This window comes from Malaclemys terrapin, chromosome 9, assembly GCF_027887155.1.
Source record: "Malaclemys terrapin pileata isolate rMalTer1 chromosome 9, rMalTer1.hap1, whole genome shotgun sequence".
NCBI classification, from domain to species: domain Eukaryota; kingdom Metazoa; phylum Chordata; order Testudines; family Emydidae; genus Malaclemys; species Malaclemys terrapin.
The window spans coordinates 62,796,064-62,822,871 of record NC_071513.1 but is presented as its reverse complement, the minus strand read 5'-3'; the positions used below and the strand labels follow the sequence as shown (position 1 = coordinate 62,822,871).

The following is a 26,808-nucleotide window of genomic DNA, read 5'->3' as shown; positions in this document are numbered from 1 at the left end:
CCAGAACTGGAAGAAGGGGGTGAAGAAGCCCTGGAGCTACAGAAGGAGCAGGTGTGTGCAGGGAGGTCACTGGGCCCATGTGGAGCCTGGGGGAGCATAATTAATTGCTGGGATACAGGATGGACAGATGTGGGACTGAGTGGGAAGATACAGAATTAAGTCATTACTCTAAAATTTGGGAGAGTTGACAATACTAATTGATACCTGCATTAGGAATGCTCAGGGGGAGTTAAAAAAAAAAAATCAAATGACAGACCAAAACCAATATAACCTTTAAAACAACTTCAGAACTTTTGGGACAATCTCAGGATTTTTTGGAGTCTGACTTGAGATATTTTAACTTTGGGGGCTGGGAGTACTGTGTTAATCTGAATGCATTTGCTGTAAGAGGCTTCGCAGAACACTGCTTTTGATTACTGCTTTTGTTTCAATATGTTCCTTGGTGCTCACTTTATTAACTATTGGATGGCTGACACGTTCATTTGCTTCTTGTAGAGTTATCACTCGGAGAGGAAATTGATGGTGCTTATTTTCTGGTTCTGTATGGGCGTCTGTGTAATAGTTTTATTAACTTTTTTTCTTCTCTCTATTAGGGCAAACTCATTTGTGAGATGTAAGAACAAAATCCGAGAACACTTCATCTTTCAAATTGTATTGAATAAGTGGCATTTCTAGTTGTTAAATTACCAATTTTTGAAATGCAATGAATAGTTTGAATTGATAGCAAGTGCTACTTAGAGAAACATTGTTCCAATGAAAGTGACATTATCTTCCTGTATGTTGGTTCTTGAAGGAAATTTTTTTTGGCAGTTATTTCTAGAACTGTTCATTACATTGCAAAATTAGATAATGCTATATAGGAATTCCATTTATTTCATACAAAGCCATAAGCAAGTGAATATTGAGTTTTTCTACTATATGACAATGGTAAGAGTCACTTTCTTCTAACAGTGAACTAAGAACTATCTTACAATAAATAATTCTCCCGACATTTACTCACTCTGCACTTCATTGTAGAGCTTTTCCCAAAAATTTCTAGCCCTATCTTGTCTGGCTTCTTGCTATAGATTTAAAGAAAAGATTTAAACATTTTATTAAAGCTAATGTTAAGAAAATTATATAATACATAGGGTGGGAAACGAGTGTCTGTAAATCTGGGTATAGTACTTAGTTTTTAAAAGTCATATGATACATAGAGTACATAATCCGCAATAACCGAAATTGAGGTGAATAAATTTAACAATGCGGTTTAGATATTAGAATCTGAATACTCGGGTACAACACTCATGAAAAGTTGTACAGGGATTTGATTGTGGAAAGCAAAATATATCAATGAGTGGAGATTGTCCCTCAGTAATTGAGAATTAGGTTGGTTGTCTATTTAGAAAATACAATCCATGAGGAAAGTATTTGTTACTTTCCTGACTATGCTTCTCATCGGCACTCCAGCTCATCCCTCCTGGTATTGCCCATGTCCAGATCACATCAAACAAACTTCTCTCTCATACAGAACCAGCTCACAGTTCATTATGGGCCAAGCTGACATCACTAAAGTTGTGTGCAGCTCTGTGGAAAGCCTGCTGTGACTGAGTACGTAAGTGAGAGAGATTTACAAATGTTGGGCTTCTTGCAGGGAGCATGAAGCTGTTTTAAACATCCTGGGGCCTTTTTATATAGCAGTTGTGGGCTCCTGGCATTAGGGCCTGATCCTGAGGAAAGCACTCCGCAACTGAATCCTGTCAACTTCACTAGGATTCAAGGATGTTTAGCACTTCAGGAGGCAGTCATTGTCTTGCAGGATTAAGCCTACAGTAGGCTAGTTTGGGCAGAAATTAATTCCTTCCTGGTGACCATACCTAGCATCTATTCTAGGTCCTGCTCCCGCCACACAGTCATATATAGGGTTTCCTGTTTGTCCAATTCTTTTAACAAATACTATTTGAGGACAACTTACTGAATCTTTCGTTAACATCTGAAGTCCTGGCAAGGGTCAGATTGGTAGCTGTTAATCCACACTTCTCAGTACACAGATTGAAAAACCTTGTTGAATTATTTGGTGCTATTATTTAGTCCGAAATGATGATGTTCATCTCACCACTCCAATTCTTGGGGGGGAAAATAGATTTCAGTCCCTGATGTTTAAATACTTGTACTGATTTCACCCCATAATGTTCAAATACAAGTGTCAGATTTTAGGCACCTTAACCTAGTTAAAGACTCCTAAAAAAGTGATCTGGTTTTCAGAGTTATGAGCATTCATAGCTTCCACTGAATTAATTGAATTGTCTAGGTATCTCAGGACATACATTTCTGTCAGATATTCCACAGGGCTAGAAGAACCTTGATGTGCACTTTATTGCACAGAGATCCACTGAGGAATGGAAAGGAGATAAAATAGCATAATTGTGGGAAATGCTTCCTGTGCAAAGTTCCCACACCCCTACAACAAAGGAAATGTGTAGTTTCAGATGACACAACATAAGATGGCACAATGCATTCCATATATTTTTCTTCTCTGGCATACACGGAAACAAGGTATTTACTGAAGAGAAGGGTTGGATGAAAATTCTGCCCCGACTTTTTGTCAAAACAGTTTGATTTTAAACCCAATACATTTTTTTCTACAAAAACTGCTTTCCATGGAAAATTTGTCCAGTCTTTCAGTTTGAGTATTTCAGCCCAAAAACTTAAAAGTTCTACAGACATTTTCTCTGACCCCCTCCCCACCCCCCAATCTAGTCCTACTGGAGCAGCAGCATTGAATCATTCACAGAAAGGCTGTTACAACTTTCTATAGCTAGTTGATGGCTGTGATGAAGTTTTTCAGAGCCCTCTAAGGGAGTTGGAGGCCTAGTCAAGCCTCCAAATCCTATAGGAGGTTTTGAAAATCTCAACCCAAGTAGTTTATACATGTATCTGTCTAGTCCCTCATAAGTAATAGAACACATGCTAAGATTACAGATTGAGCTTTTCAGAGCAACCAAAGTGCTTTAGAAACATCTTCCATTAAAATTGATGAATGATGCACCTAAACCCCCAGGAGTGCAAATCTAAGTCTCAACCATCATATGCACATAAGGAGAGAACAACATTCAGATTAAAGATCAATTGAGCTTTCATACAAAATTGATTCCAGATTAGAGAGAGTTCACAAATATGCTAAGGTTATAAACAAGATCTTTATTTTAAAAGTTAATTCTCACTTTTCTATTGTCCTTAAAAGTGCCTTGGATCACTTGTTAAACATTTGCTGTAGTGCTAAGTGTTTCCAACAACATGTAACAATGTGCCAGAAAATGTTCAGCCCAGGTCTCTTATAATTCCTCTAGTTCTATAAGGAGACAATATCTTTTATAGGAACCCCAAGTTATTCAGTGGAATTCACCCACATAGGAAATCCCCTACAAAAAAGGAGGGATTTGAGAGAGCCAGGAACTCTATATTCATGAAGCAGCAACACTACAAGATATCTAGCATTAAACAAACAAACATTCTCATGTCTATATTGAGAACTGTTTTAAGTTGATTGGTTGTTGCTATATAAAAGGTTGTTGCCTTTTAAAATTCCTCCTGTTTTTTTTTTAACAGGAACTCAGAGCTACTCAATAAATTCACCCTGCAAGGCAGGATGATCCCCTACGGGACAGGAAGAATTTTTAAAAAGCAGCAAGCAGCATAGGTCTCGTCTCAAAGTTCCAGGAGGAGAGGATGAACAAGGCTCTGAAAGGAAATACATATTCATATACATCAAGACTGCCTAGTGACCATATTCTGTTCTCTAAGAGGGAGGACTGGTTACGTTGGCAGTTTTTTTCATAGAAACACAAAGATCTGGAAACAGGGTAGGTTTTAAGAAGCCAAATCATTTCAGATATAAAGAATTCATTTGAATACTTAACAGGTACAAATGTTTGTATGCCATGTTGCATGTTTTACATAGCGTATAGCCATCCGGGCATATATTTAGGATTCCCCCCCCCCCCCACACCATCTAAAGGACAGCCAGCCCCTGAAAAAACATTTCAGGAGAATTACCTTCACACCACATTAAGACTTATAAACACTTCTGTTCATGTATTTTTAAGTAAGTTATAAGCCATCCTTTCACAGGACTCAAGAATGTCATATAAAGAGCAAAGTCAAACTTCATTCTCATGAATAGTACAGCATAGTTGATTTGCAAGTCAGAGCTTCTTTAATTCACTTAAGAATTCAGTAACTGGACAAGAAATGCAAGGATGGAAAAGAATTAATGACCAGCCATCAAAGTTAACATTTCCTTTCGATGAGTGTACAATTAGATTTTTGCACACTTGTTTATCACTATTGTCTGTGGATGATGGAATGCATTGGCAGAGAGGATTTTACCATTTTTGGAGTCCACAATGCTGCTAATTAATGACAGAGGTGCAAATGTTCATAAGAGCTATCCTTATAATAATGAATCAGTTGTGTAAAACTGATGGCAAAAATTGAGGCCATAGAAGCAGAGAATTAAACACTGGAGGTGGAGGATGGTGTACACACAGTATCCCATGGTGTGGAACGTGTTGAGGAAGTGACAAAGAGTACATACAATGGGAGAAGGGATGCTACAGTATTAAAAATACTATTCCTTATCAGAGCTGGAAAGAATTTTTCAGCCAAAGTTTCCCTCGTTACCCTCCCCCACCCCAAAAAAAAGCAGATTCCAGTCAACCATAAGATTTTGAAAGTGTGTGTCAAATGCACCACTTTTTTTAAACCAGAAAAAAGATTCTGAAAAAAATTAGTGTTTCATTTTGACATTTTCAAAATGAAATGTTTTGATTCTCAATGATTTTATTTTAAATTTGCTTTTTTTTTTTTTTTTTTTTTTTTAAAAAAGGGTTTTAAAACTCAAAATAAACCATTTTGTTTTGGGTTCATCCCAAACTATTTCCCCCCAAATTTGCCCAGGATAAAACAAAAAAACCTCCAACAGCTCAATTATTTTTACAGCGCTATTCCTTGCAGTTTCATTCCCCTCTGCCTTATCCCCTATTCCTCTCCATCCCCCTTCCTCTAATTTCTGAATCATCGCAATCTATACCCAAGGAAGACAGACTGATACAGCCAAATAAGATAAGACGACAGACTGCACACGTAAAGATAAGGGAGGGCTCCAGTCCATTGAATCATAGCTCAAGAAGGAAGCTTTACTATCTTGTACCATATGGCTGGAGCAGGAAGTTGAGAATGTTGCTCAGGTGCAGATATATCAAGTCTGATTTCACCTGGCTTTACCAAGGTACCAGAACTAAGGACTGTACATACCAGTTTAGCAGAGATGATTTCACTTGAGCTACTTCCTAAGAGGTATCAAACACTAAACATTTAGGGAGCTTTAATAATTAACTGAATATCTGATCGGTTTAAAGCTAACACAATCAAGCAATAGTGAACACCACACTTCATTTCTTAAAAGAAATAAGTACTGCTGTTTCTAGACTGGACACCATATACAGCCCTACTAACTTCCACACACTGCAACAAGGTTGCATGAGATGCAGATGTCCTTGGGACAGTTAGTAAAATAGCCTATTTATGTTCTACCAAGTACCAAAGCTCTCCTAGTACTCCCAGAACCTCAGCAGATTGACAGTAGCTGAAACTCAGAAAGGAAAGACTTCATCCCACCCAGATATGGTTTGCCACCACAGGAAGCAGACAAATCCATTCAAAGGCAAACAATCATAGCCACAAAGACGACTGAAAAGTCTTCACAGCTGGCAACTAGACTATTCTTAGCAGAGGTATACTGGGTGGACCAAGCTGTCAACCTCTTGGAACAGCAAGGGTGATTGATGGAGGTGAAGAAAATCTTGCCTCCTGCACAACCATGGCTTAAGAGTTCATAAATTCCTTATGCTGCAATCATTCGGTCTCAGACCAAAATGCACCCCCCTTACTTCAGCTATATTCCACCTTGTCTCCTCAGTCACAAGTCACCTGTAGAACAGCAACCTGCAAAGACAGAAGAGGAGATTTTAAAGGATTTCGCTCCATTGCAGCTGGACTTCATGTCCATGTCACTTTAGAGTGTCATCTCTGGCCCTGAGGAGTCTCGCCCTGACATTGGACAGGATCAGAGACTGTTTTAAAGGGTTCCTGCTAGGATCCAAGTTGACCAAATGCCATCTATATCAGTCTCTCCTGCAGGGCACAAGCATAGATGCCCATCTGTTTGCATGCCACTACATGCAAGTCCATTTGTAATGCTGTACTTGCTGCTGTGTATTTGAAAGTTCTGATTTTTTAAATAAAATAATAAATAATCATCATAATAAAAAACCCAAAACAACAACAACAACAAAAGCCACCTCACCTCTTGGGGAGGAAAAAGTCACTGTTACTTGGCAATACCCAGCCAGAACGGCCTGTACAACTAACACTGTGTAGAAGTTTGAACTATTGAGTGGTCATATTTCCTTTTCTTCAAATAGCAATATTGCTGAAGCAATAGTATTTTACTTCACACATATTTAGCCTACCCAATCTTTCCCTACAACACTACAGCTATACTGGGGACAGGAGGGCATTACAGCAATACAAAACAACAACAAATATCACTACTTAAGCAATTACTTTCCAACGTATTCACTGCCCAATCCTTTTTCTACCAAACTCAAGGTAAGATATTTGGCTGCCAGAAAGGAGAATGCAGCCCTGGTGAGTGAGGGGAAAGAGGTGCCATATTGCTCACCTTGTGCTCCCCCAATTCTGGGGTGGCATGTAACAGACAGGACCCAGGTATAAGACAGAACAAACTGAAGGCTGTTCTATCCTGCAGCAGATACCAGTGACCACTAAGCACCAGTATGGCAGCTGAGAGATCAACTGGTTATACAGGACCAAGCCACATTCCCTTTGTTCTGGCCACACCTCTGTGCCAGCAGGAAGTGGTATGGCTGCACTGGCTCTAAACCATTGGAAGATTCCGAATACTAGAGTGATCCTGATTGCACCTGCTTCAAAGCTATTTTGCAGAAGTGGTAGAGCATAATGCAACCCCAGTGCAGTGGCAAATCTAGGCTGAAGTCTCTGGCCTAAGCCAATCCATTCTGCCAGAGAAAACAGGAAAGGAAGGGAAATGTTAGCACACAGTGCATCAGTGTCACTAACAAAACTACAGAGAAATGCCCTAAGGAGATACTTTTGAGGGCCAAATAGATGCATGGGAACATGTTCCAAAGTCCTGAAAATGTTATAAAGGGCACATTTGGACTCAGAATGAAGTAGTGAATGGCACTAAACCTATGACATTCACTGTGTGGGGCATTGTGTGTAGATGAAACAGAAAACTGATTCAGTATCAAAACTGCACAAATTTGTTATTGCAAAGATAACTGGGAAAGTAAAAATATACAATCCCTGTCTTTGGATCCAAACAAGGGATATAAATCATGGAACAATTCCACGTGTCCCTCCCTTTGACTTTGTAATAGAAGTAAGAAACTACTGCAAAAGTTCAGTACCTTAAGATCCTTTGTATTATAGGATACAGCTGGCTGGAAGTTTTTAAATCAAAACTGACAGAAAATAAAATTTTTCAAAATATGTTTTGATTGAGATGAAAATGGTATCTATTTTGTCCAATATTCCCACAAAACACACAAATATTTTGGAATGGAAAAGTTTTCAGTTTCAGGATATTTGTGTTTTGGAAAATTTCAGAGTTGTGTTTTGGATCTAATTGTTAGATAGTTTCCTGACATGGCAGTAGTAGTGCATAACATGAAGTATTATAACATGTCCTATTATTGCACTATATAATAGCTGGAGTATTCCATTATATTTATTTTCTTTTAAAAAATCATTAAGGGCAGCTGCTAATGAGTGTGATTGAAACATACTATCTTTTCTAGATCAATGGTCTCCTGTTTGTGTTGTAATGAAACAGTTTGGTGTTCCAAGGTTTGCCGGATCTATTGTAGAGCAGGGCACTTTGAAAGTTTAGCTAGCTCCAGGTTTCCAGATAGCCCTTCACTAGCAGGCCTGGATATAGTCAGTAAGCCTCCTTTCTTCTCTTTACACAATTTTCACTCTGGAGCTCCTAACCAAGGCACCCAAATTCTGTGTGTGAACACTCAATTGTGCCTTTAGATGTCCAAATGTAGGATTTGGGTAAATTAATTTAGGTGGCCAAGTTTGAAATTCAAGCCCAGAGTTTTAGTCCAAGATATTCAAAACTTTATTGCCTTAAATTAGGAACCTAAAGAAGTGGCCTAATTTTAGAGTGGCTCAACACCAGCAGCTCCTACTTAAACAATTTCAGTTACCTGGAACGTTCCTCCAACAGCTTTTCTTCAGGTTATTCCTGGAGGAACAGTACCGATCAGTTATTTGTACTCACATGGCAGATGCAATCTCTGAAAAACTTGAAGTAAAACCACACTTTAGACAAAGGCATAGCATCCAATAGTTGAAAGTTGAAGTCAGCAATGATCAAACTTGAGATAATGTGCAAATCGCTAACAGCAATGCTAATCAACCGTCGGAATGGATTGCTAAGGGATGTGATAAATTGTCCATCTCCTGGAGTCTTTAAATCAGGGGTGTGAAACACACAGCCTGTGGGCATAATTATGTGATTTGCATTATACACTTGTGTTCTGCAGAATCTTAGCTTTCATTTAAAAAAAAAAAGTTTCTAGCCTTCATAGCTGCAGAGATAACCTTCCAACAGTGAACTGAGTGTAAACAGATGTCATAACGTTTGCCCGAGTCTGCACACAGCCTGAAATAGTGACTCTGGGGTCAGTGCTGGCTCCAGCTTCTTTTGCCGCCCCAAGCGGCGGGGTGAAAAAACACAAACAAAACAATCGAGCGGCAGCTGAAGTGCCGCTGAGGAGCGAGACAGCAAGTGAGGGACTCGCCACTGAATTGCCGCCGATCCAGAGCGGGCTGATTGAGCTGCCGCCAAAGTGCCACTGCCGCTGCCGATCTGGACGTGCCACCCTGACAACGGATGTACTGCTGCCTCTTTCTATTGGCCACCCCAGGCACCTGCTTCCTTCGCTGGTCCTGGAGCCGGCCCTGTCTGGGGTGCAGAGTCCATGTCCCCTCCTAATTTCATTTGAGCCAGACCTCTGAAGCCCAGTGAGGACACTTCAGTTTCAACATTAACTATCCAATTGTTGATTTTTTTTTTGTGCCACATGGAACAGAAAAGGGAGGGGCCTTAAGGGGGAGGAAACTGTGAGTTGCTTCAGGGAAGGACAGAAAAGACTCAGTATCTACACTTACAAGCTTACAGCAGCACAGCTGTACCGATACAACTGTGCCACTGTAAGAGCACTCGTGTAGCCACGTTATGTTGATAGGAGAGAGCTCTCCTGTTGACATAATAAAACCAGCTCAACGAGCGGCAGAATCTATGGTGGCAGGAGAGCATCTTCCACTGACGTAACGCTGTGCACATGAGCACTTATGCCAGCAAAATGTATGTTGCTCAAGGGAGTGTTTTTTCACACCCCTGAGCAACAAAAGTTTTGCCAATATAAGTGCTAGTTAGACATGGCCAAAGACGGAGAAAAAGGAGAGAGGAGGGAACGAAGGGAGACAAAAAGACAGATGTGCCAGTTGTGAAAAAACAAACGTTTTAATGACGAAAAGCGCCAGCATGGACAGTGCTTCATTGGTGGGAGCCGCGCTCCCAGCGACGAAGCTACCGCCCCTCATTGGGGGTGGTTTTATTTTTTCGCCAGGAGAGAGCTCTCTCCCGGCAATGAAGGGCGGCTACACAGCGCACCTTACAATGGTGCCGTGTCATTGTAAGGTTTACTGTGTAGACATAGCCTAAAAGAGATGCTCTAGTTCAGTGGTTCTCAACCAGGGGTCCAGGGCCCGCTAGGGGGCCGTGAGTAGGTTTCAGGGGGTTCGCTAAGCAGGACCAATGTTAGCTTTTCTGTCCTGGGTCCCAGCGAGTCTAAGTCCTGCTGCACAGGGCTGAACCCCGTGGCCATGAGCCCTGCCACCCGGGGCTGAAGCAGATGCCTGAGCAGCTTAGCTTCATAGGGGCCCCTGTGGCGTGGGGGCCCAGGCAACTGCCTTGCTTTTTACCCCTTAACACCGGCCCTGGCATTTATATGCAGAAAAACAGTTGTGGCACAGGTGGGCTGTGCAGTTTTTAATAGCATGTTGGGGGGCCTCAGAAAGAAAAAGGTTGAGAACCCCTGCTCTAGTTCAACCACAAGTTGCGTTATATACAAGAACTATTGGATGAAGTTCTATGGCTTGTGTTACACAGAAGGTCAGACTACATGATCGCGAAATCCCTTCTGGCTTTACAGTGTAGGACTCTGGAGTTCTAGGTAATTTTTGTGAGAAACAGCTCTTCACTGAATGGCTAAGAATTGTTTAAAAGGTTTTTGCTGAAGAGAAAAAATTACATAATCTCATCATTTCCCCTGACTCATAACAAATAAGTTAAGTGCCTCAGCATAATATATAACAGGATGCATCTTCCTTTTATAACCAGTAGGATTATTTGTAATCTTACCATGGCATATGCTATAGTTATAGCTAAACATGAACTAGAGCAAAACAATTCCTAACAAATGAACCAATGGAAGAATCTACATAAACACAATGGCATTAACATGCTTGTCAGACAGAAAATGTGTTACATTTCATATTAATTTGCAAATTTTTCCCAATAGACAACAGGCAGGCTAAACGGGGAGTAAATTGCAGTAGGAGATGCAATCATAGGGGAGCTATGCAAATTAGAACCACTTAGCTTTCAATTAACCCAATTCTGCCATTCTTATGGCTTGTGGTACTATAGTGATATAGTTAAAAGCGGTACAACCTGCTAGTTTGGATACAGTTACATGGGTATAAAAAACACTTATACCACTCTAGCTTTTTCTGGTCAGGCACCTTCATATCAGTATAACTGCACCCACACTACAGGTTGTACCATGATAGCTATTTTGCTGAATGCATGTACCTGTAATAGTTACATCAGTACAAATCTGTGAATAGAGCAGGCCTTACTTGCTTAACAGTACCTGCTTCCATGTTACCTAGGGAGATTGTGGAATCCCCATCATTGGAGACTTTTAGGGACAGATTAGACAGAAACCTGTAAGGGATGGTCTAGATATGCTTAAACCTGCCTCAGCACAGGGGGATAGATTACATGACCATGTGAGGTCTCTTTCAGCCCTACAATTCTATGCATAGTCCTATTTGTCATTGTCAACACTAGTGTCATAATTCATCTTCCAGGTTTGGGATAAATGCTATGAACAGATTTTATTACAAAACTGTTCAATTCTTTGATAAACATGTGTTATTTACTATCTTTCAACCAACTAAGTTTTATACCAGTCCAACTCTGAAAACAGCATGCATACTAGAAAATGTGCTTTTGCATTTATTTAAAGTTTCCCTTTTAGGGAAGTCACATGCCAGTCCAGTGCATTTCCTGATTTCATGGATTGGTGTGTTATTCTTCATGCTAGATTCTGGGCAGCCAGAGATGCACTGCAGGAGGGTAAGATCTGTTCTGCATATAAAGGGCTGCCATTTACTGGATGGAGCTAGTACCTTTCACAAACCATCCCAGCCATTCATTGCATTTGAGAAGAAACCAAATTAAGTGAGACAAGGCTTATTACTGCTCCCCCTATAGATGCGGTCTTTGCCTCAGTTTCCCTCAATGGTAGTTAAGCAGAGATCTCCAGCTAAACCAAAACTCCCTCCCTTCCAGAAGAAAAACACAAACAGTTCCAACAAACCATCGTTGGTCCAGTTTCTCTCCCTCAAGCAGGAGATCAATCCCTGCTCGTCCCTTAGTGCAGGGCTGTGAATAGGAACTTCTGCCCATCATCTCATGAGCGCTAGTCTTGAGCTCCAGAACAAGAAGCTGGCACCCAGTTCACCTCCCAGCCTATCTATGCTCCCTTTACACATGGCCTCTTCCTTTACTCTGCCACAGTCTTGAAGCACAGGGCTCCATTCAACTCTCATCCAAGCCAAATGATACCACTTCCTAGGTTCTTCAAGAATCTTTGTAGCCAGCTTTCAGTTCTATCCACTCCAGGTTTTTGTAAATTACATGCTACCCTTACTCAGGGAAGATTGTAAGGTAACAGTCCAACTCTACAGGAGGATGAATGTATCTTTTAGCATTTCTGGCCCTCCTGTAAAGTGTTATTGTATTGCTGATAATTTCTGTTCTGTGTTGCTGACATACTGTTTTGTGTATATCACTCATTTCATCCACAAGACAGGAGACATATTCGGTGCCATCGTTTTAGAAAAAATGTTTTCTACTGGCTCTTTTGTGGAGATGAGTCTTATTTCTGCATCATTAGCCAGTTAGAATAGAAATATAGTTTCACTACATTTGTTATTATGCTTAGTTCCTCTTCTGATAGTGTTTGTATTTGATTCTTTGCTTCTGAATCCCTTTGATACTCTTCAGTGTATGTAGCTTAAACTAAAGGTTTATTTTTCTACAGATAATGAACATAGTTTAGTTAGACTACTTAGTTGCAAACATGTTTAGAAATTGTTGTTTCTAGAGCTAGTGAAAACTTTTGTCAATTTTTTTTTTTAGACAAAAATGTCATTTTCATCAACACTGAAACATTATGAAAAGTGTCAATGTCAACTAACAGAATACTCCTGGTGGAAAAAATATTTCAAAGTGAAAATGTGTTTCATAATTCTGACATTTCCTGCAAACCAGAAATTACTTTTGACAAGTTCTTTCCTACTCTATAGTCAGCACTTAGATATTCTGGTTAGGGATTCTCATGCAACTATTGCAAACGGAGACATTTTGTTGGTATAGCTGTGGCTTGTAAATGCTAAGAATGGATTTGAAATCAATAGGTAGAAATTGGTATATGCTTGTACAGCTGAAGTTGGACAGACTTACACCGTGGTCCTCGGGACAGAGAAAGAAAGACACCCTGGGGAATACATGCAGCTTCAGAATTATACAAGAGTGTGTGCACATGAGCCCTCAAACATATAGAAAGTTGCAGAAGGACCATGTAGCATAGAAAGCATGGATCTAGAGGAAGCAAGTTTGTGTCTTCAGCCTTTGCCCAGTCCCTTGACCAAATTGAGCACAGTCATAAATCCCGAATGGCTTCATTAGTTTCAGCAAAATTACTCTGGATTTGGATGGGGGTAAGTGGGAGAATAATTTGTTCTCCTGCCTCTAGCAAATCCAAACCACTGAGAGGCTCTCTGACTAGGATATTTGGTTTCCATTGTGTAAAATGAACATGGATTGTAAGTTTCTTTTACTGTCATGTAGAAACAGACATTAATGCTTTCAGTCTAACTGCTGAGAATGGGGATTGATTTTACTCTGAGAATTGCCCTGGTTATGTTTATTGGGGCATAAGAAATTCCCATTGAGTAAGAATTTTCCACCCACCACGGTTCGTTAATGATTAATTAGTTGGAAGAATGTAGGCTACTTTCTTTGGCACAGCAGCATGTCTTTCCATCTCCTGGAGCTCTTCACTGCATTTTTAAAGATGGTACATTGACTGAGTCTTTCACTTCACTACAGAATTATTTTTTCACTTCACTCACCTTTACACACTTAAGTCTGAGCTACTGGGAAAATATTAACGTGCTTTGCAAGGGACAGTGTCCACAATATTTGGCAATGACTGGGGGAAAAAAGGTGCAAGAATGGATAAAGCAAATTCATTTCAAATTTCAAGTGTATGTTCACCAAAGTCCATCCCACACACCTATTAGTCTTTACTCAGTCTGTTCTTTCCTTCTTAGTTGAGGTCATAGGTCAGTGAACATGAAGAAATATTGATCATCTGTCTCCTTTATAATAGCCCTTAACGTACTTGAAGACCATTATCAGGTTCTCCCCACCCTCCAAGACTTCTTTTCTGAAGACTAAACATGCCTAGTTTACCACCACCACCTCACAGCACTCTGACCCACTAGATCTCCCTTCCCTATGGGTCCAGGTGCCCTCTTTTAAACCTAATTGGGTCAGCTGACCAGTCAAAGGTGCATTGGCCCTGCCCCTCTTAAAGGGCCCAGTCACTATGTGACAATAGCAGTTTTCTGACTCAGCCTCTTAATGGCTAGAAATCTTGTTTCCCTTTCCTGGGGCTTTCCAATAACAAGAAGTACCCCACTCTGTATCTCCCATTCCAGTTACATTACTTAAAAGCAAAGTTTATTTGGTAAGGGGTAGAAACCAAAGAGAAAGTCATAAAAGTTGGTTAATCAAATTGATACTTATGTAGCACTTCACTACAAAAAAGTGCCACTAAGCCTGCCCCAGAACTTAGATGATTTAATCTAATCTAATATGAACACCACTTACTTTGTATAGTAGAAATTAATTTGTCTTTGTGCATAGTGGGCTGCATCCTTCATCCCAGCTTCCATCAGGTAAGAGACAACAAACAGTTTCCTCATTGAATACCTCCTTCCAGTCTTGCATGACTAGCAATTAGTCTTAAACTCCAAACCACATTTGAGATAGGCCTCAGTTTCCCTTAATGACTTCCAATACTTGGATAGACATTTAGCTAGGCAAATCCACATTTGTGACAAGTTCAACCTCAGAATTTCCCAAAGGAGCTATTCATATTGAAGTTACATAAAGTTTCAATGAAGTTTAATACAAAATTAAAAGTCAGATACCCACACCTACCCTTGCAGCTCAAATCATAGTTAGAAACTATTAGTTGTCTGGCAGGAAGATTTTTCTCCACCATTGGAGTTAATACACCATAGCTTCCAAAGGATTCTACACCTAGATAGCCATAGCTCCAAGAGCTCTCAGCAAGAGTACAGAGAAAAATAAGACAAAGCATGTTCTCACATTGGGAGAAGGTGACAGCCACTATATAGCAGCACATAAAATGAGAAATAATGGAGATGCATCAGGAACTGGGGATCCACAGGGCTCTTAGGAGCTAGCAAGTTCCAACCTGCTACCCCGGGTCCTGCTAACAGTTGCCAAAATAGAAGCTGAGCTCCAACAGAGCACTCCAGTCCTGGAATCCAATTGGCAGAACAGTGGGGATCCTGATTGGTTCACCGCCTCTAAACAAACCCAGCACAGGACCAGGAAGTTGTCCATGCAACTGGGATTTCCCTGCTTAAGACTACTTCCTCTGCAATACCTACTCCTTGCTACTGCTCTCCTGGTAACCCGACCCTACCTGCCTCCCGCCACCTGACTCTCAGTTTTGCCTTCTGACTTGCCTTGGACTCTGGCCTTCTGGCTTGCCTGGTATCTGACCCGGCCTGACTACCAACTCCTGCTCTGACCACTAGGTAAGACGGCCCATGCCTCATCATGACAAAATGATATCAAGGGGAATACCATCAAATAGACAGACAGTGAATATTAGAGTGTCACAAATGATAGAAAATGATGATCTAAAGGAACCAGTTCTGCTTCCACTGAAGTCAATGGATAAACTCCTAATGACATCATTTGCAGGCTCAGGTCCATAACAATCATGATGAAAGAACGTAGTCCCATATGCTCATATTGCCAAGAAGTAAAATCCTCTGCCCATGGCAGCACATGCTGAAGCCAGCATCTCAAGATACTAGTATATAATGCAAGGTAATGTCCATGTAAGGAAAAGTTATTTACTTATTCCCATAATACAAGAACTAGGGGTCACCAAATGAAATTAATAGGCAGCAGGTTTAAAACAAATAAAAGGAAGTTCTTCTTCATGCAGCAAACAGTTAACTTGTGGAAATCCTTACCTGAGGAGGTAGTGAAGGCTAGGACTATAACAGCATTTAAAAGAGAACTGTATAAATTCATGGTGGTTAAGTCCATTAATGGTTATTACCCAGGATGGGTAAGGAATGGTGTCCCTCACCTCTGTGTCAGAGGATGGAGATGGATGGCAGGAGAGAGATCACTTGATCATTGGCTGTTAGGTTCACACCCTCTGGGGCACCTGGCATTGGTCACTGTCAGTAGACCGGATACTAGGCTAGACGGACCTTTGGTCTGACCCGGTACGGCCGTTCTTATGATTGCTTCCAAACCCTTTCCATAGGGAACAACGTCACTTTCAAAATATGCCCCTCAATACTGCCCCCTTGGTTTCGCTTCCTTCCCTGAATAAGGACTGGTGGCATGGCACAAGAGAGGTTAAGGAGCAGATTGTGCTTTGAAGACTCTGTCTTGACCTGGAGGAGCTATCAGAAGAATTGTGCTACCAGCAGACACTCTCATATGGAGGTCTAGGAGCACAGGGGAAGCATGCCCCCAGCATCATCCTGTACGTTGGCGTGGCATGTTCCAGATGGGGCAACTGGCCAGTTGCCCCATCTCTGACTGAAGCAGTGATGGGGTATCATCCCTGCCTCACTGCAGGTGGCTTGTACCGCAAGGAAGGCTGAGTGTACATAGGGACCATAACTGTGCCTGACACTTGTGGATCATATATGGCTGTAGCCCCTTGTGTCTCCCAACCACTCAGTGCATCTACACAAGGGTGAGACAATCTGGTCCTGAAGAAGATGGTATGTTTCTGTAGCACAGAATACTCTGGGAGCATGTGAGGTGACTAAGAAATTACATTAAGATATATATCAGGTGCTCATTAACTCACAGATGAGAGGCCTAGCAACATATGCTATCCAGATGCTTGTACTGCACTCATTACCTTAGTATTTGAGCATCTTCTGAGGCAGGCTAACCCAGCACATAGGGGTATTGTGAGGGGTTGGGTCACAGAAACCCCTTTGGGACTGCCACCTGATGTGCCTAGACTACCTCTGAGCCTGTTTTCCCTGCCAGCTTGCGGGGTTCAGTACCCTGCCTTGTTTGAGCCAGTCACGCTTGCCTCTTGCAAACACAGATCCAAGTCTGAACCACGTCCCCCACAAGCTGCAGGCTTAACTGAAAACAGCTTAAGAAATGCTCCTGTCTCCAGCACTCAGATACCCAGCTATCAATGGGGTTTAAACCCCAAATAAATCCATTTTACTCTGTATAAAGCTTATACAGGGTAAACCCATAAAATTGTCCTCCCTCTATAACAATGATAGAGAGATATGCACAGCTGTTTTGCCCCCCCCCTCCAGTATTAATACTGACTCTGGGTTAATTAATAAGTAAAAAGTGACCTTATTAAATATAAAATATAGGATTTAAGTGGTTCCAAGTAATAAGACAGAACAAAGTAAATTACCAGACAAAATAAAATAAAGACACGCAAGTCTAAGCCTAATATGGTAAGAAAGTGATTACAGATAAATCTCACCCTCAGAGATGTTCCAATAAGCCTCTTTTACAGACTAGAGACTTCCTCCTAGTCTGCGTCCAGCAATCACTCACACCCTTGTAGTTACTGTTCTTTGTTCCAGTTTCTCTCAGGCATCTCCTTGGGGTGGAGAGGCTAGCTTTTATGCCAGCTGAAGACAAAATGGAGGGGTTTCCCCAGGGATTTATGTAGTCTCTCTTTTGTGGGTGGAAACCCCTTCCCTTCTCCTATGCAGGATCCAGCTCCAAGATGGAGTTTTGGAATCACATGTCCATGAATGAAGCAGCAGAGGGTCCTGTGGCAAGATGCAAGTCTGAAGAAGTGAGGTTCTTACCCACGAAAGCTTATGCTCCCAATACTTCTGTTAGTCTTAAAGGTGCCACAGGACCCTCTGTTGCTTTTTACAGATTCAGACTAACACGGCTACCCCTCTGATACATGTCCATGAATGACTCAGTTCCTTACAGGCAGGCGCCACATTCCCAGGAAAGCTCAGATGTGGATTGGCATCTCTCAACGTTCATTGTTCGCTTAAGTGATTCTTGATTGGGCACTTACTGAGAATAGTCTTTTCCTCAAGAAAATGACCAACTGCTTCACTGAGTCTACTTAAAATCAAACAAGTACATAGCCAATATTCATAACTTTGAATACAAAAATGATACATGCATGCAAATAGGATGAATATATCCAGTAGATTATAACCTATGCAGAGATCTGTTACATTCATAAACCATATTCCAGTTATGTCATATTTACACTCTAAGCATATTTCTATAAAGCATTATGGGGTGCAACATCACAGGTATACTCAGAAATTTCAATCATAAATTGAAAAACTGTTCATACTGTGTCAGATTCAAAACAACATAGGCAAATCTCAGTTTCTGAGCCCTAGTCAAGACTGCTGCTAGAAACTCAGTGCTGAATTCTTGGCTAATTTCAGGACAAAGTTCATAAGTTGAAGCTCTGTCACTGTAAAGAGGACAGTCTGTTGAAATGTTATCACTGGAGACTGTTCACTTGTGAAAGTGGGCCAGGCGACTGAAAAAAGAAAACGAATTAGTTTGCTTCATAATTGACTAATCTCAAGCAATTGCTGGAGTAACACTTTGGTGATCTGTTTCCCTTTATGAAATATTGCACAAAGAAAAGGCACTGGCTTGAGGGTGCAATAATTGATAAACAAGTTTTTCGTTTCTCAAGGCTGTGTTTACTAAGTGACAGTTTATATGGGACATACAATTACTCCTACCTACATAAGCATGATGATAATATTGGAATCTATCAATGTACATACATTCTTAATACTAACTCTAAGTGAGTCCAGCGTCTCCATAAAAGTGCTCATTTGTTGTTCCCTTAGCATCTCATTTGGCATTGTACATTGGCTTGTGTAGCACCAAACTGTATTATGCAGCACTATTTAGTACCCAATCCTGCAAGCCCTTATTTGCATGGGAAAGGATTGACTGCATGTACAAATAAGGGTTGTCAATTAACTCAGACAATGACTCTTTCAGTCAAATAAAAACTTGTATTTGTGAATAATGTATCATTCAGATGCATTCATTATGCCCTTTTATGTGCATCTGAAAAATGCGTGATCTGACTGTGCATATCTGAATTAAGAGCTGAATGCAAAAATTGGAACAGAAGCTCCAAACATTTCCATCAGTGAGTAGTTCCATTGTTACCAATGAAGCTATTCCAGTTCACACCAGCTGAGGGTTAACCATTCATTACAGCTTCTACTGATCATTTATTAACCTCTTATAAAGTATTTATAAATATACCCTTAATATCAAGTGTGTCCCAAATTGAAGAGATCCACAAGTACAACTACAATAGATGTAAAGGCTTCTGGTTCTTAAGTGCAAAAGGTGCACCTGAGTTGCACTCTAGAATGCTCATCTGCAAATTAAATTAGGGCTTTTTCCTATGGAAATCATTACACTTATAAACAGTACAACAGCAGTTAAGATGTCCTTTGAAAGTCTCTTTCTGCTCCTGCTTCTATCTAAATCAATGGCCAAACACCCAATCGTAAAAGGGAGCAGGATTGGGCTCAACTTCAAACATAAGTCTCTTTCCGCTGATTGTGTGCCATTCTCTGGGGGATGGGGAAGCATGGCACAGAAAGGAGCTGTTTAGTGTTAGGTTTAATTATATACAATGTACTTTGTTCCCTGTTTGAGGATTAATTCTACTTTTTCCTGAGAGTGAGAAGAGACTGCATAGTCCTCCACCTCAAGTGGGTTGAATCCAAGCAGCCACCCTGTATTCAAAAATACATTTTGATAATGGCCTTGAAGTGCCTGCATTGTGAAAACTCTTCAAAGGAGCATTTAACGACCGCATATTATTCAACACCATTAGCGAGCCTCCTTTTGCCTTTGGAGATTACAGTGATCTACATTTGATGTATTTGCAATAATTAGGTAATAAACAACTGGAGACAACTTAGGACACTATAAAGCAAACATTTTCTAATAAGTGGTTTCAGTTATGATACTCTGTCACAGTTCCTGCAGCAAGGCCAACACGTTACAATGGAGGATTCAGTTCCCTTTGCCATAACTATCATGGCAAAGACTTAGAATTAGTTTTCTCACCTCACCAATGGGCAACTGTCAAAGGGGAAGTAGATCCTTGTCTGGGTCACTGAATCGACTGTTTGTCAGGGATCCAGCTAGTCCTAATTATGAAAGATGTAGCCACATATTGCCTGTCTTGTGAAATTTGCTTCCATCCCAGACCTCTAGCCAAGATCGTAGGGAAGAACCTTAAGTTTATACTAAAGTGTCACTAACATAACTATGTCAGTAAGGGGTGTGATTTTTTGACAACAGAGCTATGCCAGTCAAAGCCATAGTGAAGATGCAGTTGTACCTGTATAAGGCACTTCATGACACTGTAGCTTATTTTGCTGAACTGGAATAAGCTAAACTGCCTGTACTAGAGGGTTGATGTTTTTGCTTACAAAGCCTTAGATTTGGGTCACATTTTCGAGCCTATTTCTGCATCCTTACAGGCATGGATTTGTTAGTTATTAAAGAAAGCAGAGACACCGCTCTCCTGTGACTCAGGCAGGTGGTACCCTAAGCAGGGCCTTGGTTTGAGCTTGGCTCAGATCCTGGGACTCATTTCTAGCCAGGGTTTGGGGGAAACACTGCACGTCTGCCCCTCTACGGGAATAAGAATGGCCTTGGACATTTTCATGAAGCCGTATTTATTAGTCCAATTTCTTTCCCCTAGTTACTGATCTTAATTTTGCACACCTGTGTGTGCATGGCCTGTTTCTGAAGGGTGTGCTGACATGCCTTAAACTGTCCCTTATAAACACCTGTTAAAGAGAAGCTTCCCCTAAACATTTGTACAGATATAAGCGTAGCTTATATGCCTCTTTCCAGAAAGACAGAGAGGGTGCAAGCTTATTCAAATCCACTTATTAGAAATTCAGTAGAATGTACAAAGATATTTCTTCACTATTCACCAAGCTGTCATCTTGCCCCGTTGTCCTGTTTTCCTAGTTCCTGCCCCATTGTCATCTACTTTTCATTATTATTTGAGAAATTCAAAGATAAAAGGCTGCAAAGGTGTCACTCTGATGTAACTGGTCTTTTCAGCAGAAAAGGAATTGGAGTGTTTCTGGTATTGACAAAATCTTAGATTGAAAATACCATCCTTATTCAAGAGAAATCCATTGGGGGCAGCTTTTCAGGGACTCTCGGATTCATGAAGTGTGATAATTATATAGGAACACATGGTAGGAATTGCAATGCCAGAACACATGTCCATCTAGTCCAATGTCCTGTCTCTGACAGTGGCCAGAACCAGCTGCTTCAGGGGAAGATCCAAGAAACCCACAACATGGACAACTATGGAATAACCTGCCCATAAGGAAAGTTTCTTCCTACGCCCAGTCAGTTAGTGATTGGCTCATGCTCTGAAGCATGAGGGTTTCCTCTCTTAAACCCCATTATCCCATCTAATATAACTGGGGATGTTTTATAATCCACATAAATCTCTAATCCTTTTCTGAACCCTGCTAAGCTCTTGGCCTCAATAGCAGTTTGAGGCACAGAGCTCCACAGGTCAGTGCCTAGAATAATACAAGTTTATCTTTTTAAAATTGTGTTGCTTTTCAAGGCCATTGAATGTCTCTGAACCCTTTCTAGTTCTGCTGTAACTTTAAGACAGAGTCCTGAACTGTATACATTATTCCCAATGAGGGTATGCCATCAGTTCCAAGAATGGCATTAAATATTTTCAGTACCAAGTTCTGCCCCAAGACTTATGCACCACAACTCTATTTATCATCTGCATTGAACAGGCTGTCACTGACCTGTCCACCATGACATCTGTGCCTCCACTGTGCCCTCCTGCACTCCCCCTCCCCTGGTCATAGTTATTTAGAATCCAGCAGTGTGCATGAGTAGTTCAAAGAATTCCATTCTATGTGCATTTGGAAGAGATGACTTTTTCCAACACTAGCATAATACCCGATCACCCAGCTTTGACAACTCCCCGTGAAGTTTCTCAAACTCAACTCTAGTTGCAGTAAGAAGTGATTGCGACTTCTGCAAGTTTTGCCACCTCATTGTTCATCCCCCTTTTCAGATTAAATAATACACCGCTACCTCGATATAACATGACCCGATATAACACAGATTTGGATATAACGCAGTAAAGCAGTGCTCGGGGGGGAGGAGGGGGGGCAGGGAAATGCTGCACACTCCAGTGGATCAAAGCAAGCTCAATATAATGCGATTTCACCTATAACACGGTAAGATTTTTTGGCTCCAGAGGACAGCATTATATTGAGGTAGAGATATACTGGGATAAGTGTAGAACTTATGTGGCACCCCACTATTAACCTTTAGTCCTGCTGAAAGTTGCATATTTATTTCTACTCTGTTTTCTCTGAGCTAATTTCTAATCCATTACAGTATTTTGCCTCTCACCTCATGACTAGTTCATTTCTTGAAAAGTCTCATCAGGGACTTATAGCAGGAGATTTTCAAAAGACACTGAAGGCAGCTAAGCACCCAATTTCTATTGACTTTTAAAGGGAGTTCGGTGCCTAAGTCGCTTGGAAAAATCTCCCTCCTTAATTATATTAGTTGGTTCTCCTTTGTCTATGATTTTGCTGTCATGTTTAAAGAAGTATAGTAGGTTAGAAGGCATGCTTTTCTTTTACTTAAGGGGAAAAAAAAAATCACACCATGGTTATCTCCATGTGATCATTTCAATCAATGTATCCAAAACTGAAGTAGACTTACTGCTCTGTAATTCCTAGAATGACTTCTAAGACCTTTTAAAATGCATAACTATGGTATTTGCTCCTGTCCAGTGCTCTGGTACAATAGTGGATTTTTAATGATGGATTGCACATTCTCTTAGATGCTCAGCCACTTCATTCTTAAAATTCCTTTGGAACTCTTGAATGTACAGTGGAAATACTAAGAGATTCACTCCAGTTTTAAAGGGTTTTTTTTTTATTTGTATCCCCATAGCACCTAGGAGCCATGGATGAGGACTCCCTAGTGCTAGACCCTGTACAAACAGAGCAAAATGTGGTCCCTATCCTATAGATCTTACAGTACAAGTAGAAGACAAAAACCATACTCCCTATACTTGATGGAGAATGCTGCAGAAGCCAGTAATACCACTAAAAAAGAAAGAATTGGCGCCGCTATATATTGATCCTGGTGACTTGTTGCTCTTTAATTCATCAATTTGTTTCACCACCTCCTCTTTTGACACCTTAATCTCTGACAGTGCTTCATCTACTAGCTGAAAATTTTAAGCATCTCCCCATTATCCTCTACAGTGGAGACTAATACAAAGAAGTCATTTAGCTTCTCTAACATCCTTAAACTCCTCAGTTATTCCCTTTATTCACCACAGATTCTTGCACTAGCTTCAAGGTGGATGACTTGTAATTTGAATAAGTTACAAGAAGTCTTAAGAACCAGAGTGGAGAGGTTAATTGTGAAAATCTAGAGATGACAATTGAAGTTTCTGTCACAGGTTCCATTCCCACCAAGACATTCTCAAATGGCTGACCAGGTGCAACATGTGCATCCAACCTCAGTTTCCCCTTATTCAGTCCCCAGAGCCAACTGAGTTGTCCCTCCTTTCCTCACCCACAAGACCAGCAGCCATCTCACCCCCCCAGGAAAGGAAAGCAGTTCTTCTCACAGTCTAACAGGACCTCTGTTTTCTGGCATCATTATTAACGTGTGCCTCAACTCCCAGGTCCCTCAAACTGAAACAGTTCACAAACCCTAAATTTAAAGAGGCAGCAGTTCACCAAGTTTGTTGTCCCTGTGCCTATCCTCACACACACACACACACCTACCTCTCCAGGTCATCTAGTTACCTAAGGCAACAATCCCTACTCCATGACTCCTGCAACCCTACTTCAGGGCCTCCACCCCACTGACCAGTCTCCAAATTTCTTACAACTCTTCCACTGCAACTGTCACCTCAGGGCTCCTGCAGTGTTCCATTCCCCAGGCCTCCTTACCGCTACAGAGCTCCTCCAGAATCATCCTCTGCCCCTAGTTGAAACAGATGTTCCCCTTTACTGAGGAGCTGCCTCATAAGACTTCCAGTTGGTGGAGTTCCCCAGCTCCAGTCAATCCTGACCCACCAACTCTACCCAGTTCTTCCTCTGGGCCAGATCTTCTTCCCTGCCAAGAAGCTCTGAACTTGTGCTCTCTCAAGGGAAATCAAGAAAAACTCATACAGCTTGCTCCAGAAAACCCTTACCTAACACAGCCTAGGTTTTCAGACACCAGGTGCCTTCTATCAGGCAGCTAATTAGTCACAGAACTGGACCAACTCTCAAATGGGCCAATCACCCTGTGACAGTTGTAATGCACCATTCAATCCTGTTCCCCACTGGTGGGGTGGGGTGGGAAGGAAAAGAAGACAACAGTAGGAAATATTCCTTGTATGCTGTGAGGCAATTGAGAGTTTTTCAGTGCAGGTAAGAGTAATTTAATATTTCAGAACTCACCATCTCTAGTTTATAGGGAGCAGACTTTAAAGCACTATTAGCAGAGATTGCTTTAAAAACTATGGAGAAGTCCAGCATTGGGAGCTGACCTCTGTAATGCAGCACAAAACCATTTTGATGAAAAATGGCTCTTTTGACCAACTGAAAATTCTCCAACAAAATTTTCCTGTTGGTTGAAACTGACTTTAAAAAATCCCATTCAAATGATTGTTTTTCAACAATCTGGTGATATGTTTTGAGTAATCATTTGTTTAATTAATAGGTACTAATGGCCTTAACTCTCACTTCATAGACAAATTCTAATCTCCAATGCATTCCATTTTTTGCTGAACATCTAAAAAAAGCACTGCATAACAGATGCTTGACTCACAAAAAGTCTGTCTGGAAGGCTTAACTCCAGTAAACTACCTAATTTCCTTTTTATTCCCCCAATAAGATTCAATTAGGTAGACAACCTTGCTCTGATGTTCAGTTAATTGAAGCTCCACCATATTTTCAATAAACCAGCCACAGGCTAGTACGATTGATTTGCCAATATCATTAGCAGGTTCTGGCAGCCTTTTAGATCATGGTTGAATTAATGCATTTTGCCTATGATTACATAGTCATTATAATAAAGCCTACTAAGCTATTAGCCATGAGTTCTCCCATCTGAGAAGTACAGCTCTTTAGTCAGGAGTGGATGAAATGAATTGGGTTGTAACAGGCAGATATACAGTACAGAAATTCCTATATGCCTTTAGATTATTACACTGCACAAGCCTACTGAAGTTAACTATCTCACTCAACATGATCACGCTTCCTCAGACTTGTAATTAAATAGATGGGGAATATTTCTGAAAAAAATGAAGGCTTTTACAGCTAACAAAACCTTAATGGGACAATAGGACATTGTAATTTAAAGGTCTTTGTGAGGTAAAACAATAAAATCTTCTGTATAGTCAGCATAGTACTGAGTTGTAGTAATCTCTTTCGGTACTTCAACCCCTCGACTGCAGCAACTCCAGCCTTGACACCCCTTTCCACGTACTCCCTGCATCTTTTCCCATGCACGTGTGTGAAGCATGTGTGACATGATGATCTCTTGAGGTCCCTTTCAGCCTTCGTTTCTATGATTCTGTGCTGGCCAAGCCACTTCTCTCTCCTTATTTAAACTCCTCCTTATAAATCACTTCTGCTGTTTGTCAACAAGAAAATAGTGAACTATGCAAAATATCAGTTATATTTAATAGAAACCCATTGTGTGCAAACTCAATATCAAAGTCATGGCATGATTTTGGTCTTATCTTTGTTCCTCCCTTGCCTCCTACCATGTTTCTCACCCTCTTGTTGCATTACTTCTGAAACTAAATTGGAAGATCTTTGAGTAGGGACTCTAGCTTTCTATAAATAACTAAGAGCCTAGAACACTACAGAGCTCTGGAAGAGAGGATAATCTGAATAATCTAGCTGTGCACATAGATGGCCTATGTTAAGCATGTTCTTTACTTGTTTCCCTTATCCACCCTCTTCTGATCCTTCGTATTGCTTGTTATACTCACTACTGCATCATGGTTTAGTTGACCCAACAACATCTTGCACACAACCAATGGTTCACTTGTGCAGAACCCATGGTGTCTGGGGGTTCTGTATGGGCACAGCAGTCCACCTACATGCTGGGATTGGTGCCCTGGCTTGTAAACTGTTCAAGGCAATAAATGGTTTTATACAATCCCTAGCATAATAGAGTCCTGATCTCAGCTGGGGCCTCTGATGGCTACTGTAAAAAAAACAACAACAAAAAAAGGTTGAATCGCAACATTATACAATTAACCACCCATGGTGTTTTGTATTATTGTTCTAGGAAATTAAGTGCTGTACCCAAAGGAGGACCTGGGAGTACCATTGGGTGAAATGTTTCACACAGAATAAGATGGTGTGAGTAAATAAGATTCTCACTCATTGTTTATGTTTTGTGTCTTAGTTTTATAGGTGCTTTTGTGCACTTCTGAAATGTGATAAAACATCTGCTACCACCAGCAACAAGTTTTCTTCAAAGTCCACCCGAGTGTGCCGCACTACACCAAGGGTACAGGACAACAACTTCACATTTGTTGCTGCATCTGCAGGACTGCCATCCTTGGAACGGCAGGAGGCCACCATTAGCTTGCAGAATCCAGAGCCAACCATGGACAATGGCCCAAGCGCAAAACGAGAAGTGCTGCTTGTAGCTCACTATAGCGCTTAATCAAAGCAAACACTGACTTATACTATGTGATTTGGGGGGTGTTGGTGGACCGGAGAAACAACTGTCAACTGGTTTTGTGACTTTGCCTACCACTTAAACTGATGTATGTTCAATCCACCAACAAGCTGTTGCTGTCATTCCTGAAGATCCTGGTAAATGGAATTTCAGACCCTTTGGGTTTTTTTTAATTAATTAAAACAAGGGTCTCCTCTTAAAAAGTGTGTGGGGGAGGTGGGTAAGTTTAGAATGTGTTTGTGTTGTGGGTTTTTTAAGATTTT

General features: G+C 41.0%; 1 protein-coding gene across 1 annotated transcript in view; it reads left to right on the top strand.

The window, feature by feature from the left end:
* LOC128843449 (vertebrate ancient opsin-like) overlaps nt 1-26,533 on the top strand; it is a 166,976-nt gene extending 140,443 nt beyond the window's left edge. The window contains exon 4 of the mRNA XM_054040299.1: nt 26,267-26,533. Coding sequence (XP_053896274.1) covers nt 26,267-26,530 — 264 coding nt within the window. The 3' untranslated portion in view covers nt 26,531-26,533. The remainder of the gene's footprint in view (nt 1-26,266) is intronic.
* The last annotated feature ends 275 nt before the right edge of the window (nt 26,534-26,808 follow it).